Here is a 16,036-nt window from a genome sequence, read left to right on the forward strand (position 1 = left end):
CGAACTCGATAGCCATTTTACAAACTCGAACTCAACTGGGAAACTCGCGAGTTATCTCGTACAGTTTACACCCTTAGGTACGAGACATCGAAAATGACCAAATGCCTCTCATTTAAGAGATAAAAGTTAACAGACATTAATGAAAGATACCAAATCCGCACAAAAAAGTAAACCACGATAAGACAGTTTGAATGAAAATAAAAAAAAACCGAGGGACCACATGGACCAAAAACGTACTTTACTCGAAGATTACTTCATAAAATGAAAATTCCAAATCCAAAGAAAATAGCAAACTATGATGATAAAATTAAAATAAACGAATTTTATATACAAAAACAATTACCATAAATGTATTTAACTCAATATTATATATTTAATAAAACCTTTTTTTTAAAAAAAAGTATATAATAAAACATTTAAACAACAAGGTTGGTGTCTGATTGGTTTAAACTTGCCTCCAAATGTTAAAAATATCAAAAAATCTCAGGTTCAAATTCAAGGAGTAATAAAAATCCTCTTATGGCCATGTAGGTTCAAATACGATGACTCCGAACTATTTACAAAACAAGTAGTCGTCCTAGGATTAATGATCTCGAATAACGGATTGGATATCCTGTAAATAAAAAAAAACATTTATATACCGAATTTTTTAGGTCTGTTGAAGGTTAGGTGGATTTTTGGTCATGAAGATTCATTTATAAGGTGGATGTGATTATGTGAACCAAGTGACTCTTGGGTACACAAGTTCCCATTCTGCATCCTCTCTCTCTCTCTGTGATAATTAATGGAGAACAACGGAGAAGCGCCGCTTCTTACCTCTACACCCGGGTTAAAGAACGCTCACTTCACCGGCGATGTCGAGGATATCCCTCCGATCAAAGGAATAACTGATTTCTGTGTTCAATTTGGAGTCGAATCGAAGAAGCTCTGGTACCTAGCTGGTCCCGCCATTTTCACTTCTATTTGCCAATACTCCCTTGGTGCCATCACACAAACGTTTGCAGGTCATGTTGGAACTCTCGATCTCGCGGCTTTCTCTGTCGAAAACTCGGTCATTGCCGGTTTTTCTTTGGGAATTATGGTTAGTATTTTGTTTAAATCTTATTTGTTTCAGATGCCGTCGGTCGTTAATGGTTCTAGAAGGTTCTGAAATTGAATAAGCTTTGGAATCAAAATTTCCTCCGATTAATTTTATTAGTTACAACCGAAACTGGATTGATTGATTGATCAGTACTGTATGATGTATGACATCTACAGGTAGGGATGGGGAGCGCACTGGAGACTTTGTGTGGGCAAGCATTTGGAGCAGGTCAAGTGGATATGTTAGGAACGTATATGCAGAGATCGTGGATTATCCTGTTCGTCACCGCTCTCATTATGCTTCCCCTCTACCTTTTCGCAACTCCGTTACTCCTCTTGATTGGACAAAAGGAATCTATATCTTACGCGGCGGGGAAGATGGCGCTATGGATGATCCCGCAGCTCTTCGCTTACGCCTTCAATTACCCAATCGCTAAATTTCTACAGGCGCAGAGTAAGATCATGGTGATGTCTTACATAGCGGCAGTGGCACTGGTTTTCCATACCCTGTTTAGCTGGCTGTTCATGTTGAAATTGGAATGGGGGCTTTGGGGAGGAGCTTTGGTGCTCAACTTTTCATGGTGGTTCATGGTGGTCGCTCAGATGATCTATATCCTCAGTGGTACATGTGGTCGAGCATGGTCAGGGTTTAGCTGGGCTGCCTTCACTAATCTATGGGAATTCGTTAAACTCTCCTTTGCATCAGCGATCATGCTTTGGTACCAACTCAAATTACCATCTTATTTCTCTCCTATCTTTAAAAAATGTATATATTTACACATTTGTAAAATTAATCAATAAACAGTAAAAGTAAATAAAAAGAACCTATAAAATTTATTTTTACCAATGACACCTTTTTTAAAAAAACTCTCTAAATTGTGAAACGTGTGAAAACCAGTACATCATGTGATATTTTTTATGATTATTTTTATCTATAACTAAATTTTAATGTAGTGATTGACGTATATTTGTTTCACAACTTGAACTTTTTTGTGTATTTGTGAAATAAAAAATACCCGTAAAAAAGTTTTACATTGTGAATCAAGTACGTAAAAAAAACAATCACATTGTGAAACAATTAATATATTAAATACTATACTTAGATAGAAAGATATCATCTAAAATAAAATCTTAAGGTATAAATTTTTTACGGATTTCATAAATTATAAAGTTCTCAAATAATTAAGACTCAATACACACACACACACACATATATATATATATATATTTAATCATTTGAGAACTCTAAAATTTGTGAGATCCGTGCTAAATTCTACCTTAAAGTTTTGTTTAACATGATTTTTTCAGTTCAAATAATGTATTTAACGTATTGATTAACATATATATATTTTTTCATAATGTATTTGTTTCATTTGCATTCGGTTCACTATGTGAAACGTTTTTACATTTATTTTTTGTTTCACAAACACATCAAAAAAGTTTACATTATCAAACAAATACATATGAAACACATATATGTTTATCAATATTCTAAATTCTATTCTTAAATGAAGAAAAATGATATGAAATAACACAAATATTTAAGATAATTACAATTTCATAGGTTTAAAAAAAATCCATATATATATATATATATATATATTCTGAGTACTACAATAAATGTGTTTTTAAAAACTTGGTGCAGTTTGGAAACATGGTATTTTATGGCATTGGTCCTTTTTGCTGGATATCTAAAGAACGCCGAAGTTGCTGTGGATGCACTTTCCATATGGTTAGTATTATTTCTCATTTATTATTCTTTACAATATCTTGTTAATAATTGTTCTTTGTTTTCTGGGTTCATAATAATATTTTAATAATTGTTTTGAGTTTGGTTCTAAAGATTAAAAGTAACAAGAGGTCTCAGGATCAAATCTAAAGAGTAATAAAAATCCTCTTATGAGCACGGAAGTTTAAATACGGTGACTTCGTGCTATCTGCAAAGCAGGTGGTCGTTTTGGGATTAGTCGGCGCAAATAGCGGGTTGGATATCCAGGTTAATTAAAAAAAAGAATTTTTTTTAATATTCAAGAAATCTAAAAATATATTTATTGTATTTTAAAAATTAAATAGATGATTTAACGGCAAATACTGTTAGTGATATAAAAGCACAATTTTAAGATAACAAATTAACAACAATTTCTAAATTAATAATAAACTTTCTGTAGGAATATTTCAACGTTGACCACAGTTTTCTGCTGGAAAAATTCAAATTGAACTGCATCTATTCATCATTGTGGAAAATTTCAAATTGAACACTATATTTGTTATTGGCCTTTCTCTTTCAACTACGGATTGGTGATTGGTTTACTAGGCGTCCTCGTGGGCTATGCATATGAGCTTTTGTCGGGTGATTCATATATATACACACAGTTATTTTAATGTAAAATAGTAAATTTACCTCTATTATCTTATGATGTGAAACAATACATAATGTAAAATAGTAAATTTACCTAAATTTACTGTTATGCGAGCCGACTAATACCAGGGTGATCACCAACTTTGCAGATCATCCAGAGTCACTGTATTTGAACCTCCGTGACCACAAGAGAATTTTTATTCCTTCTTGAATTTGAACTTGAGAACTCCCGGTATTTTTGAACTTTGGAGCCAAGTTCAAACCAATCAGACACCGTCCTTATGGTTATGTTTTCATTTTATATATATATATATATATATTATACACATACAGACAAATAGATAAAAACAAATTCAAAAAGTGACAACTTAAAACAAAGTAATATCTTGCGGTTTGTGGCATCAATGAAGAAACTCTCTGCCCTTCTTCCACTGCTTCACTGTCTTTTTTTGAGTGAGAATTGTTTTTATTCTTGTTGTTATAGTACTTTGATAAATAAATTAAAAAATTATGTGTTCAAACTTAAGTTTATTGCATATAAAGAAAACTGTTATGCTTCTATTTGTATTTAAAATGGAACGACTATAATCACAAGGGTGTTGCCTGATTGGTTTGAGCTTGGCTCCAAAGATCAAAACTACCTGAGGTCCCAGGTTCAAATCCAAGAAGAAAAAAAAATCTCTTGTAACCACGGAGGTTCAAATGTGGTGACTCCGGGCTATCTGCAAAGCAGGTGGTCGTCTTGGGATTAGTCGGCTCGCATAACGGGTTGGATATCCAGGTTAATTAAAAAAAAAATGGAACGACTACCGTATTTGACTCCTAGTATAATTAATCAACATCCAATATTAAATGTTATGTGTTACGTCCTTCTTTTATTGCTCATTATAAATAATTAAAAAAATAATAACTAAAAAGAATAATTAATTCTGATTCCAATCCATTACATTACATTACATCAAAATCACAATCACTATCAGGGTATTTTATTTTAATTGCCTCTTTTTTCTTGGTTGTATTCATCAGAATCACAATCACTATCAGGGTATTTTATTTTAATTGCCTCTTTTTTCTTGGTTGTATTAATATCGCATTTCCAAATACCAGGAGAGAGGGAGATATTTTATGTGGGGTCGATTATATTAAATATTTTGTTTGTAACAAATTTTGCAGCACAAACATTGTTGGGTGGGCAATTATGGTAGCAATTGGATTCAATGCAGCAGTCAGGTTAGTTTATAAACAAGTTTCTTATCCAAATCCATCATTTTTTGGGGTTAAATTGAACCACATAATTAGTTTAATTGACATCATGATTAAACCCAATTAAGAAAAATCAATTGTTTGATGCAGTGTAAGGGTCTCAAATGAATTGGGTGCAGCCCACCCTAGAACTGCTAAGTTTTCAGTCGTCGTCGTCGTGATTTCTGCATTTTTCGTCGGTGTACTGCTGGCCATCCTCCTTGTCATTTTCCGGCATCAATATCCGGCCATATTTGCTGATAGTTTAGAAGTTCAACAAGCTGTTTACACGCTTACTCCATTGCTAGCAGCGTGCCTTATCATTAACAATATTCAACCCGCACTCTCCGGTATGTAATTTTGCTAATTCTCATTTTACATTTGCAATTTTATTTCACCAAAGTTATCCTGGAGTCAATTTTCAACTCCATCTTGAAGAGATGATAGCTCCTTTAACGAGTGGCACATCCAGATTTTTGATGATGGAGGGCGGAACACAAGAGAAACTTCTCGAAAGAAGTTAGGAACAATAGTTTTGGTATCTTTTCTTTAGGTTGATTGGGGGCGGTTGACCCCCTTAATACGGCTGTGGATCTGTCCCTGCCTTTAACAGGTGTATTGGAGTCGAGTCAAGCCAAGTTTGCCACAACTCATGAGGCTTGGCTCCTGTTCACAAATTTTGTTTTAACAAAGGGTATTTTTATGCATATTTGATTACTAGTTCAAGATTATGGTAAATATACGCTGTTTTTTATATGTGGAAAATGTGTACATATGTACAGGGGTGGCAATTGGGGCAGGATGGCAAGCTGTGATCGCTTATATCAACATTGCATGCTATTACATCTTTGGCATACCTTTGGGACTCGCTTTGGGATTCGGAGCCAATTTTGGTGTCATGGTATACATTTTACTCATTTGATCTCTACTACTTTTTATTACTACTATAATATTATCTGACATACAAAATAATATTGCATGCATGTAGATAATTTTTTTTTATTAATCTGGATATCCAACCCGCTATGCTAGCCGAGTAATCGTAGGGCGACCACCTGCTTTGCAGATAGCCCGGAGTCACCGCATTTGAACCTCCGTGGTCATAAGAGGATTTATATTCCTCCTTGGATTTAAACCTAAGACCTTATGGTACTTTTGACATTTGAAGCCAAACTCAAACCAATCAGGCACCACATTTGTATTTCATATGGATAAATTTTAGTTATTTTCCATCAATGGATAAAAGTGGGGTATGTGTCAAGTAGTGGATTGAGGAATTCTGGTAATGGGGTTGAAATTCATATTTATAAAAAAAATGGGGGAGGCTAAAAAGTTGTGAAAAATGAAATTTATAATATAAAAATGTTAAGAATATTAGATCAGCTAGACTGAGACCATTTTCCCCCTCTCTCTCTTTATATATATATATATATATATATATGTTGTAACCCTCTTTTTCAATTCCACATATTCTCACAAAAAAAATAAAAAATTTACGGGTTCAATTGTTCCCCAACTATTGAGCATAGATCCAACTTTACACCTTTATAGGTGCCCCCAATGACTTTAACCTTATACTATATGTGTGTGTGTGTGTGTGTTTTTGAATTAATTGATGTGTATATTAATGAATTATGAATATTATGATATTACAGGGTATATGGATAGGCATGTTGACTGGAACTGTGGTACAGACTCTAATCTTGTTCTGGATTTGCTACAGAACCAACTGGGACAAAGAGGTACTTTTAATCATTTCAACCACCTTTTATCACTTTCTCTCTTCTTTTTTAGTAAAAGATCGGATCGAGTTTAATTGAAAATTCATTTTTTATTTTCTTTCAATTTTAATGGGGTTTTTATTTAATTGCAGGCATCGATGGCTGAAGACAGAATTAGACAATGGGCAGGACAACCAGAGGAGGTGGTAGATCAACCAAAGATTTACTGAAGGAGAGTTATGATGATTTATTTTTGTTTGATTCGAATCTCATTGGATTTCAGATATATTTTTGAAGGAAATTAATTGCATTTTAACAAGTTTTACCAGATGTATACAAACTTTAAGTGCGATTATTTACTTCAATTTCTCCAAACGATAATGATCCAACATGCCCAAGATTAAACTTCCTTACAATGTTCCGATATATTGTATTTACATACCATAAAACTTGCCTACGCCTTTTACATTTAATGAGGTTGTACCTCCAAACTGGTTGAGATCTATCAAGTGTATTGAAAGCATAGTGGTGTTTGAGATTGCTTATAAAAACAACTTATTGGCTTATTTCGGTGTGGCACCGGTAATAAACACTTTTGAGTGTTTGGATAAACAACTTATAATGGTGTCAAACCTGTAATAAGGAGTTTTTGAAGAAGTTAAACTCTTCTGACTTATAATAAGTTGATAAGTGTTTTTATAGAAAAACATAAGTTGTTTCAAATAAACAATCTCAAATACCCCCTTAATATTGCACGGGGCCGTGTTAGAGGACAATAGTGGGACCCAAGATTTTGCCAAGCAACTGCACCTTTAAGGTTCATCAAAGACCTGCAAAGTTGTCCGATGTGTTTTTAATCAAATTCCACTGTTTTGAGGGTTTTTTCTTAAAATAATTTGGTTGATATAAAGGGAAGTTAAGTTCTTTTGTTGATTTCGAAAGACTTTTTTCAATTTTTTGGTTGATTTGGTGGAACTTTTTCAGTTTAATGTAGTTCCTTGTATTTCCTACTTTCCCGGAGCCCCCTAAAAATCTGGCGGGTGCACCTTTTATATCTCAGGAAAAATTCTACGACAAAAATAAGTTGGGCAGATACTTGGATCCTACTCCGGGCTGCCAGATAGTGTTCCAACATGAGATATGGAACAGGACCTCCAAATTTTTTGTTTGGGGCCTAAAAGATTTTTACTCTTTGGCAATTTCCTATTCCGATTTCTAAAAATTTATGTTATTCTATTTTGTAAGATTTTTAATAGAGTGAATTACACTGTTGGTCCCTGTGGTTTTGCTCAAATTTTGAATTCTGTTATCACATCTATATGATACGATGAGTGTAATTTTTATCACATAGTGTGATGCGATGAAACTGGGAATAAAAATTGAAGTGTTGGTTATCGCATCCTTGTGATGCGACATATTAAGTTTGTTGTACTAGTATGGTGCGAGGAGTTACTGTTATCGCATCTATATTGTGCGACAAGTGTGTTTTATAGCATCTGTTCTGATGCGATAAGTTTGGGTTATCGTATCAATGAGGTGCGATAAGATTGACATATTATATGTTTAATGCGCCAAATTGGTATGCTTTATGTTTAATGCGACAAGTTTGATATCACCAATGGGTTTGATGCTATAAGATGAAGTTGTCTAATCTTTCAGATGTGACAAGAGGGTTTATTTTGATAAAATATTGTTTATTTGTTATTTATGCAAATATGAGCTTTCTAAAAGTGTTTTGGTGATTTTTACCCTATAATAACAATAAAAAAGAATTTCTTACTAGACCTCATGGTCTAACCCTCATTTTGTTTTTAAAAATGTGCAATTACAGGTCAGACACAAGCGGAAGATAAGGGAAGTGGGAAAATGAGGGTTATAATTTACTTCAAGTAACGTTTCAATAAACGAACTTATGTATATCCAAACATATACCAAAAAATAAACTAGCTTATATTTTACCAAACAATTTCTGATTTAGAATTAGGAGTCCCATTACAAGTGGCACACCAACAAAAGTATATAATAACAAAACTACAAAACACAAATGATTGTAATTTATAAATGACATACACCAAAAGTACATAATGCACAAAACTACAATAAACACACAATTCAAGAAAACCATTGGCAACAAAAGTCATAACACCCTATCTATTACATACCTTCAAAGTTCAAATTATAATAGCTTTGAAAATACATTTTTTAGAGTGTTTTTGTATGTTTTTTTTAATGTTAGAATCAGATAAAATGGTATATTGAAAATGTATATAATAAGTCATGATTTTGATGTATATGAGGAGCAAATTAATAGGTAGTGGTGTATTTATAGACATGGTTTGGCAGACATAAGTTAACTTATTTTTTGAGTACATGTTTGAATGAACATAAGATAGCTCATAAGGGAACTTATTGAAATATTAGTTGGAGTAGCTTTTTAGTAGCTTATTGACACTTTTTTCAATTATATCCTCATTAATATATTAACTAGAAGGGGGTACTCATGCATATTTCATTTTATTCTTTATCTCAGTCGATATTATAGTATGGTCTTATGTGATTTAAAAAAAAAACGGTGATGTTTTTATTTTTGAATAAAATATAAATTTGAAGAAATCATAAAATTTGACAAAAATATATCAATATTAGTATCAAATTAACTATTTAAAATTCATATTTTTTGTGTAATTTTTTAATTCAAATTTTTTATTATAATTTAGGGAAAATTGCACCAAAATGGAACCAACTTTCACCTAATTCCTATTTTGGGGAACCAACTTTCAAAATCGTCATTTTGGGGAACCAACTCGCACATGATTCCTATTTTGGGGAACCAACTTTCAAAATCGTCATTTTAGGGAACCAACTTCCACCCGATTCCTATTTTGGGGAACCAACTTGCAAAATAATTATAGAAAAATAACTAAAATTCGTTTTCTTTCCAAAAAATAATGCAATAAAATTTATTTTTCAATTCAAATCTCGTTTCTTTTTAATTCAGATATCAAATTGGACATTTTAAAAAAAATTCAAATTACCACAATAAAAATTGTTTTTTTACTAATGCAAAAAAATCAATTTAATAGAAAAAAATTAATTGATACGGTTTGGTTAGATATAAAAATCTTGAATGCGATATTTAATATTTATTTTTTATTGCATCAATTAATTTTTTTTCTATTAAACTGATTTTTTTTGCATTAGTAAAAAATAATTTTTATTGTGGTAATTTGGATTTTTTTTTCTTAAAATGTTCAATTTAATTTCTGAATTAAAAAAACGAGATTTGAAATGAAAAATAAATTTTATTGCATTAATTTTTGGAAAAAACGAATTTYAGTTATTTTTCTATAATTATTTTGCAAGTTGGTTCCCCAAAATAGGAATCGGATGCAAATTGGTTTCCCCAAAATGACGATTTTGAAAGTTGGTTCCCCAAAATAGAAATTAGGTACAAGTTGGTTCCCCAAAATGACGATTTTGAAAGTTGGTTCCCCAAAATAGGAATCAGGTCCAAGTTGGTTCCCCAAAATGACGATTTTGAAAGTTGGTTCCCCAAAATAGAAATTAAGTGAAAGTTGGTTCCATTTTGGTGCAATTTTCCCTATAATTTAATTTAGGTTTAATAACGAAATAATTTATATTTGGTTTAATAATATAATTTTCKTATAAAGATAATAATCAATTATTTTGTTAGAACTCGATAATTATCCTAATTATGTTTTTAGATTTTTTATATTTTAAAATGAGGTGTTTATCCTCTATTTGATTATATTTATCCACAGTTAATTACACGAATTCAAACATTGCGCTTTAATAAGTTGTATTTATGTATAATTTATTTGTAATCTTGAATTTTAAGTAATATACATAAATATACAGTATTTCATGCATAAAAAATGGTTTTTAAGAGTTTTTGTCAAATGTTTTATAATATAGTATAGATTGTTGTTTATTATTAATAAATATTAATTATAGTTAATTCTCTCTCTAACCAATGTGGGATCTTAAAATCCACCATCCTTTTTGGGAGACTAACGTCCTTGTTGGTGCACCAATTTGGTTCGTAGACCAACTGTAATGAATATTGTTTGGTTTGTCAACATACTTGGACTCACGGTTCTAAAACGCGTCTCGTAGAGGAGGTATCCAGTTACTTAAGGCAATCTTTGTTCCTCTCCCTAATCAATGTGAGATCTTACAGTTACACTGTTAGTCCTTGTGGTTTGTTCAAAATTTGGATTGTGTGACTTAAACGGACTATTTACACCAAAGGTCCCTAACTTTTCATTTTTCTTTGCACCCATGGTCCCTTGATTTAACACCGTCAACAGATGTTCCGTTAAATAGAGACATGTGCCTCTCATATGAGTGTAAATCCATCTTTTGATATAAAACCAAAAATCAAAACCCTTAACCCTAAGTTCAAAAACGGGAAAAAATTTGAATCTAAAACGGTAACTCTAAAATTCAACCTAGAAACACATGAATTACATCAACCCACAATTTTACAAAAAGCATGAAATCCACGTGAGGGGATGGAGATGCAAGGAGTGGTGGAATCAGGGTCGAGGATGGTACGGACGTACGTCTAGGGTTCAAAAATATCAGGGGTTCAAATTTTTCACTTTTAAAATACAATGGTAGTCTAAAAGAATTTAATGAATTAAAGAAACCCAAAAAAATTGTAGCATATAATAAGAGACAAAAAGAATTTAGTAGATAACAAAGACCCAAAAATATATCAACTAATTATATTGGAGGAGAAAATAAAAAAAGATTAATTGGTCATCCATTATATGTTATTGTTTATTCACTCTCTAATTTTTTTTATTTCCAACAAGGTCCAATGCTATTGGCTATTGCTATCTATATATGCTTGACTGTTTTCGTGCTTCAACAATTCAACTTTAAGATCATGTGCTTGTTATTGTTATATATTTTTGTTGGATATTTTTATTAATTTTTGTTTTTATTGACTATTGTTATTTGGTTATATTATTTTAATTGTTTTTGTTTACTATTGTTATCTATTTTTTCTTCTACATAAAATATTTTATTATTGTTTGACAATCAATCTATTGTTCTTAGAATTTATGATATGTTTCATGGTTTTATGATTAATCAATAAAAAATTTCTACTAGATGTATTTTAGTAATACCTCTTATGTATGTCATGTTCCATAAACTTTTAATCTTAACATATTATTTTAGTTGAAAAACAAGAGGGAAAATAGATTTTAAATATTTTCATTGCCACCTCACCTCCACCATAACCACCACCACAACTATATTCATTACATCAGCCACAACTACCTTCTTCACCGTTGTCAACCGCCACCACCACCATAATCCACCATCTTCATGTCTTCTATAACCATCGCCGTCCACCAACCACCACTGCCTTTAGCTCCATAACCACCGCCTATTGCCACTACTACCGTCGTAGTGGTGGCAAGGGCACTTGGCTTCCTAGGAGGTCTAGTGTTCGAATCCCACCCTAGTCAATTAATTGATCGGTACCTCCTTCCGTAAATGTCTTGCCTTGGGCGTGCCCGCAAAGGTCCGATTCCAGGGGAGGACATGTTGTCTTTTCCGGTGCTTGCTTATGAGGTATGGCAAGTAGGGCTCACAAAATGTGGACCACGGGGCCATGAGGTCCCCGCCATTAAACTTTTTTTTTTACTACCGTCGGCCACCACCACCTCTACCGCCACCACTACTACCATCAACTATATTAAATTTTTCATTCAAATTTGGTACCATTATATATGTATATATTCATTTATATGAAAATTGTGTACAAATATTTATAAATTAAATTCTTTATTTGTGTTAACTATAACTATTATATAACATTTAAAATCATCAAATAACTCTTGGAGGTAGCTTGTCTAGTTCTGTCTCGTCCAGTCCTAGTCGTACCAAACACCAGACATACTTTTATGTTGTCCAGTTCTACCCTCTTGTCCTGTTCTGTTCTGTCCAGTCCTGTCCAATCATGTCTGTGTACCAAACGCTACCTTAAGATGCGATCTCTGAATCGTTAAGAGATGAATCTTGTTTGACAAAAAAAAAAGTCTGCCTCTTAATGGTTCTAAAACCCTCTGAATGATTTTGTATCATGGGTCTCCCTTAACCATTCAACACCCTAAATTCATTGTTACCAAACAATTATATTTTATTTTGCATTATATCATAAGAGTCTTTTAATCATTCTGTACTAAAACATTCAGCAACCGTTAAACAGTCATTTTTGATTTGTTGATATAATTAATTGTTTATTTATTTATTATAAGAGCTATGTTTTCATCATTATTATTATTTAAAATTAAATTTAATATTTCTAAATATAAAAATATAACTATTTATTGATGTGATGGAATATACCGTTTTTTGAAAAGTATATGAGTAAAAGTTATTCTTACAAAGCCTGATGTGTCATTATTGAAAGCTTTGCATTAAATATTCATGATTCCTTCATTTCCAACCTCATATTCTTTCCTTCTTTCTGAATTCTAGTTTTCATCCACAACCACACTTCTCTTCAAATTGTCGGTGCCACCTCACATTTTTACTATTTTTATACTCACTGTTATTATTATTAATTGGATATCTAACCCGTTATGCGAGCCGACTAATCCCAAAATAATCACTTGCTTTACAGATTGTCCAGAGTAACCGTATTTGAACCTCCATGACTACAAAAAAAGAAAGATATTTATCCTTAGATTTGAACATGGAACCTCCTAATACTTTTGACCTTTAGAACCAAACTCAAAGTAACCAAGCACCACCCACCCTTGTGGTTCTGAGTGTTATTATCGATGTCACTTCTTACCGTCTTCAATCTAATTACTAAAAATAAAACACCGAAAACATTTAAAACGTTGAGTCTGTTGAATACTAAAAAAATTGTATTTTATGTTTTAATGATAATCAGAACTTAATATCATTTAAACTAGTAATCAATATGTATACATATATAATTAAAAAAAAACTTTGATAAAAAATTTGTAAGGGGTCGTTTACCTAAACACTTATCCAGTAAGTATTTACCGGTAAAATTCAGCATTATCGTTTACTTATTGGGTAAGATTTTATTCACTAAAACGTATTGTATGCAACAATTTATCCTGGTAAGCGCTAATCATGGTAAGAGTCATCGTTCTCACTTACCGGGTAAGACTCTCGGTTCTTGTCTTCGCTCTTACCAGGTAAGATTTTTAGTCATTATCAGTTTCATCTAGTAATGTAAAATGAATTGGTAAGCACTTATCCGGATAAACGTTAGGTAAACGAGAACTAATTAAAAATGTATTTAAGGATATATAGGGTGCATCTCAAGATTGATTATTTTGTGTGTTGGTAATATTGATCCCAACACAAATATTGGAAATATAATTAAATGTTATTGATATATCGGTACTTAATAAATTAATATTTTTAAATATAAAGGGTTAAAATCTTATCAAACGTAAATAAAAATATCTTTAATAATTTTTTAAAATAAATAATATTAAAATATTGTTCTTTATTTTACTTCAACATATTTTCTGGATTGTTCTTTAAATTTTAAAATAGAGAAAACTCTAAGGTGTCGTTTTCCAAATGCTTATCCGGGTAAACGCTTACCAAGTCATATTACTTTACTTGATGAATATGACAAAAACTAATAATCTTACCTGGTAAGAACGAAGATAAGAATCGAGAGTTTTACCTGGTAAGTGAAGACGACGATTCTTATCATGGTTAACGTTTACCGGGATAAATTGTTGCATGTCATGCGTTTTGATGAATAAAATCTTACCCAGTAAGTAAACGATAGTGTTGAATTTTGCCGGTAAGCGCTTACCGGTAAATCTAATACTATCATTTACTTACTGGATAAGATTTTAGTCCACCAAAACGGTATCGTATGCAACAATTTACCCGGTAAGCGCTTACCGTGGTAAGAGTTGTCGTTTTCACTTACCAGGTAAGACTCTTGGTCATTGTCTTGCTCTTACCGAGTAACATTTTTTATCCTTATCATATACATTCTGTAAAGTAAAATGACTTAGTGTTTATTTACCCAAGTAAGCGTTTGGTAAACGACCTCTAAATTAATTAAAATAAGAAAAAATCGTTGGATTTTTTTACAAAATTTATTGTATATAAATATTATATTATATACGTTAATGAAAACGTCGGAATCGTACTGGACTCTGAATTGTTGCGACTGCAACAAGTGTTAAAACGAAAAATGGACCACTGATATTTCTTAAATGGACACGTGATGACATTAATTCATATGATGTTTGGGCTTACCTCATTAAGTACATCCATACAGCCACTTCAAATGAAGGTTTCTTTCATACGAATTGACAACCCATCGACCATTACAAGTCTTTGGTTGGTTGGATGCGAAAAAAACGAGGGTTGTAGCAACGATTTTTGTCGTCACTAAAAGTCTGTTTTATCCTTAGAACGGATTTATAAAGACGATATATAGTCGTTATAGCTTGTAGATGAAACTTTTCGTTGCTTGTAAGGACGATGAATCATGACGAGTTGACGTAGACGAATGGTGGCCGAGATAGGGGAGAAGATTTGATTGGTTGTTGTTCGATCTTTCTCACTCCATCCTAGTTTGTTTTAGATTTGACAAATCGGTGTTTGATTGGACACTAAAGCGTGTTTCTAGAAGCGAAATGTGTGCACGAATCAAACTCTTCACTTCGTCATGCCGTAGGGCTTTTTCGGCCACCAGGGATCGTTTCGAGTCTCAAAAGTCAAAGTTTCGTATTATTATTTCGAGACTCTTTTTTTGTTTTTCACTACAAAACAAGAGGTTCTTACAAAGGGAAAAAGCCCACCAATAGAATTCGTCTTATAATATCACCTAACCACCTGTCTCCCTCTCCCGTGGTCCCGAAACATTTGTTCCTACAGATCTGAAGCAATGTATACGATTTCCTCGAGCTAATGAAAAAGCAATGTATACGATTTCTTTTTTAATGCGGAAATTAAGGCGGGTACAGTCGAACTGGTTTGGGGCTACTTTCTTGTGGTAGTCATTGAGAATGAGCGAGTAGGGGGCGGCAACCACATCGACGAATGGGCCCTAAAGCTACAAGGGTCACAAATATAGACCAAGAAATATATGAACGTGAACCATAATGTTTTTGGTTTGCTTTGCTATAAAACTTTTTAAGTCGTCTTGAAATAGGCATTGCATAGTTAACGGCGGAATAATCCATTTACTGGTAGATCAGGTTCGTTGTTGATCTTTTTTCCAGTTTAATTAAATTTTCTGATTAAGGCTTAATTACTTCGGCGTATTAAATTCGTGACGGAACCAATGGCCGGTAATAGACAGTTGATTTAATAGTTTAATTAATTAAAGCATTTCCAAGAGATTATTTATACTATCTTATTAAGCAAATTTAGCAAAAGTTTTAAAAATCTTAAAATACTAAATGACCAGTATACCCTTTTCACTTTTTCACCTCTTCCTCTCCGATTTTTTTTTAAAATTATAATTTTAAATTTACACTTTATATCCCTATAATTAGTTAATTAATTATTTTACGTCTTTTACTTTTAAATGTTTCATTTTATACATTTATCAAATTAACATACATAATCGTATATC

At 32.3% G+C, this 16,036-nt stretch overlaps 1 protein-coding gene across 1 annotated transcript; it reads left to right on the top strand.

Annotated features, from left to right (window-relative positions):
* Positions 1 to 727: 727 nt before the first annotated feature.
* On the top strand, positions 728 to 6,809 carry LOC112511090 (protein DETOXIFICATION 30-like). Its single transcript, XM_025116503.1, has 8 exons — positions 728 to 1,081; positions 1,258 to 1,799; positions 2,726 to 2,812; positions 4,613 to 4,669; positions 4,793 to 5,031; positions 5,464 to 5,582; positions 6,337 to 6,423; positions 6,555 to 6,809. The coding sequence occupies exons 1-8, from the start codon at positions 785 to 787 to the stop codon at positions 6,630 to 6,632; spliced, it is 1,506 nt and encodes a 501-aa protein (XP_024972271.1). The 5' UTR covers positions 728 to 784; the 3' UTR covers positions 6,633 to 6,809.
* The last annotated feature ends 9,227 nt before the right edge of the window (positions 6,810 to 16,036 follow it).

The sequence above is a fragment of the Cynara cardunculus genome (assembly GCF_001531365.2).
Source record: "Cynara cardunculus var. scolymus isolate 2C chromosome LG 4, CcrdV1, whole genome shotgun sequence".
Classification (NCBI taxonomy): Eukaryota; Viridiplantae; Streptophyta; class Magnoliopsida; order Asterales; family Asteraceae; genus Cynara; species Cynara cardunculus.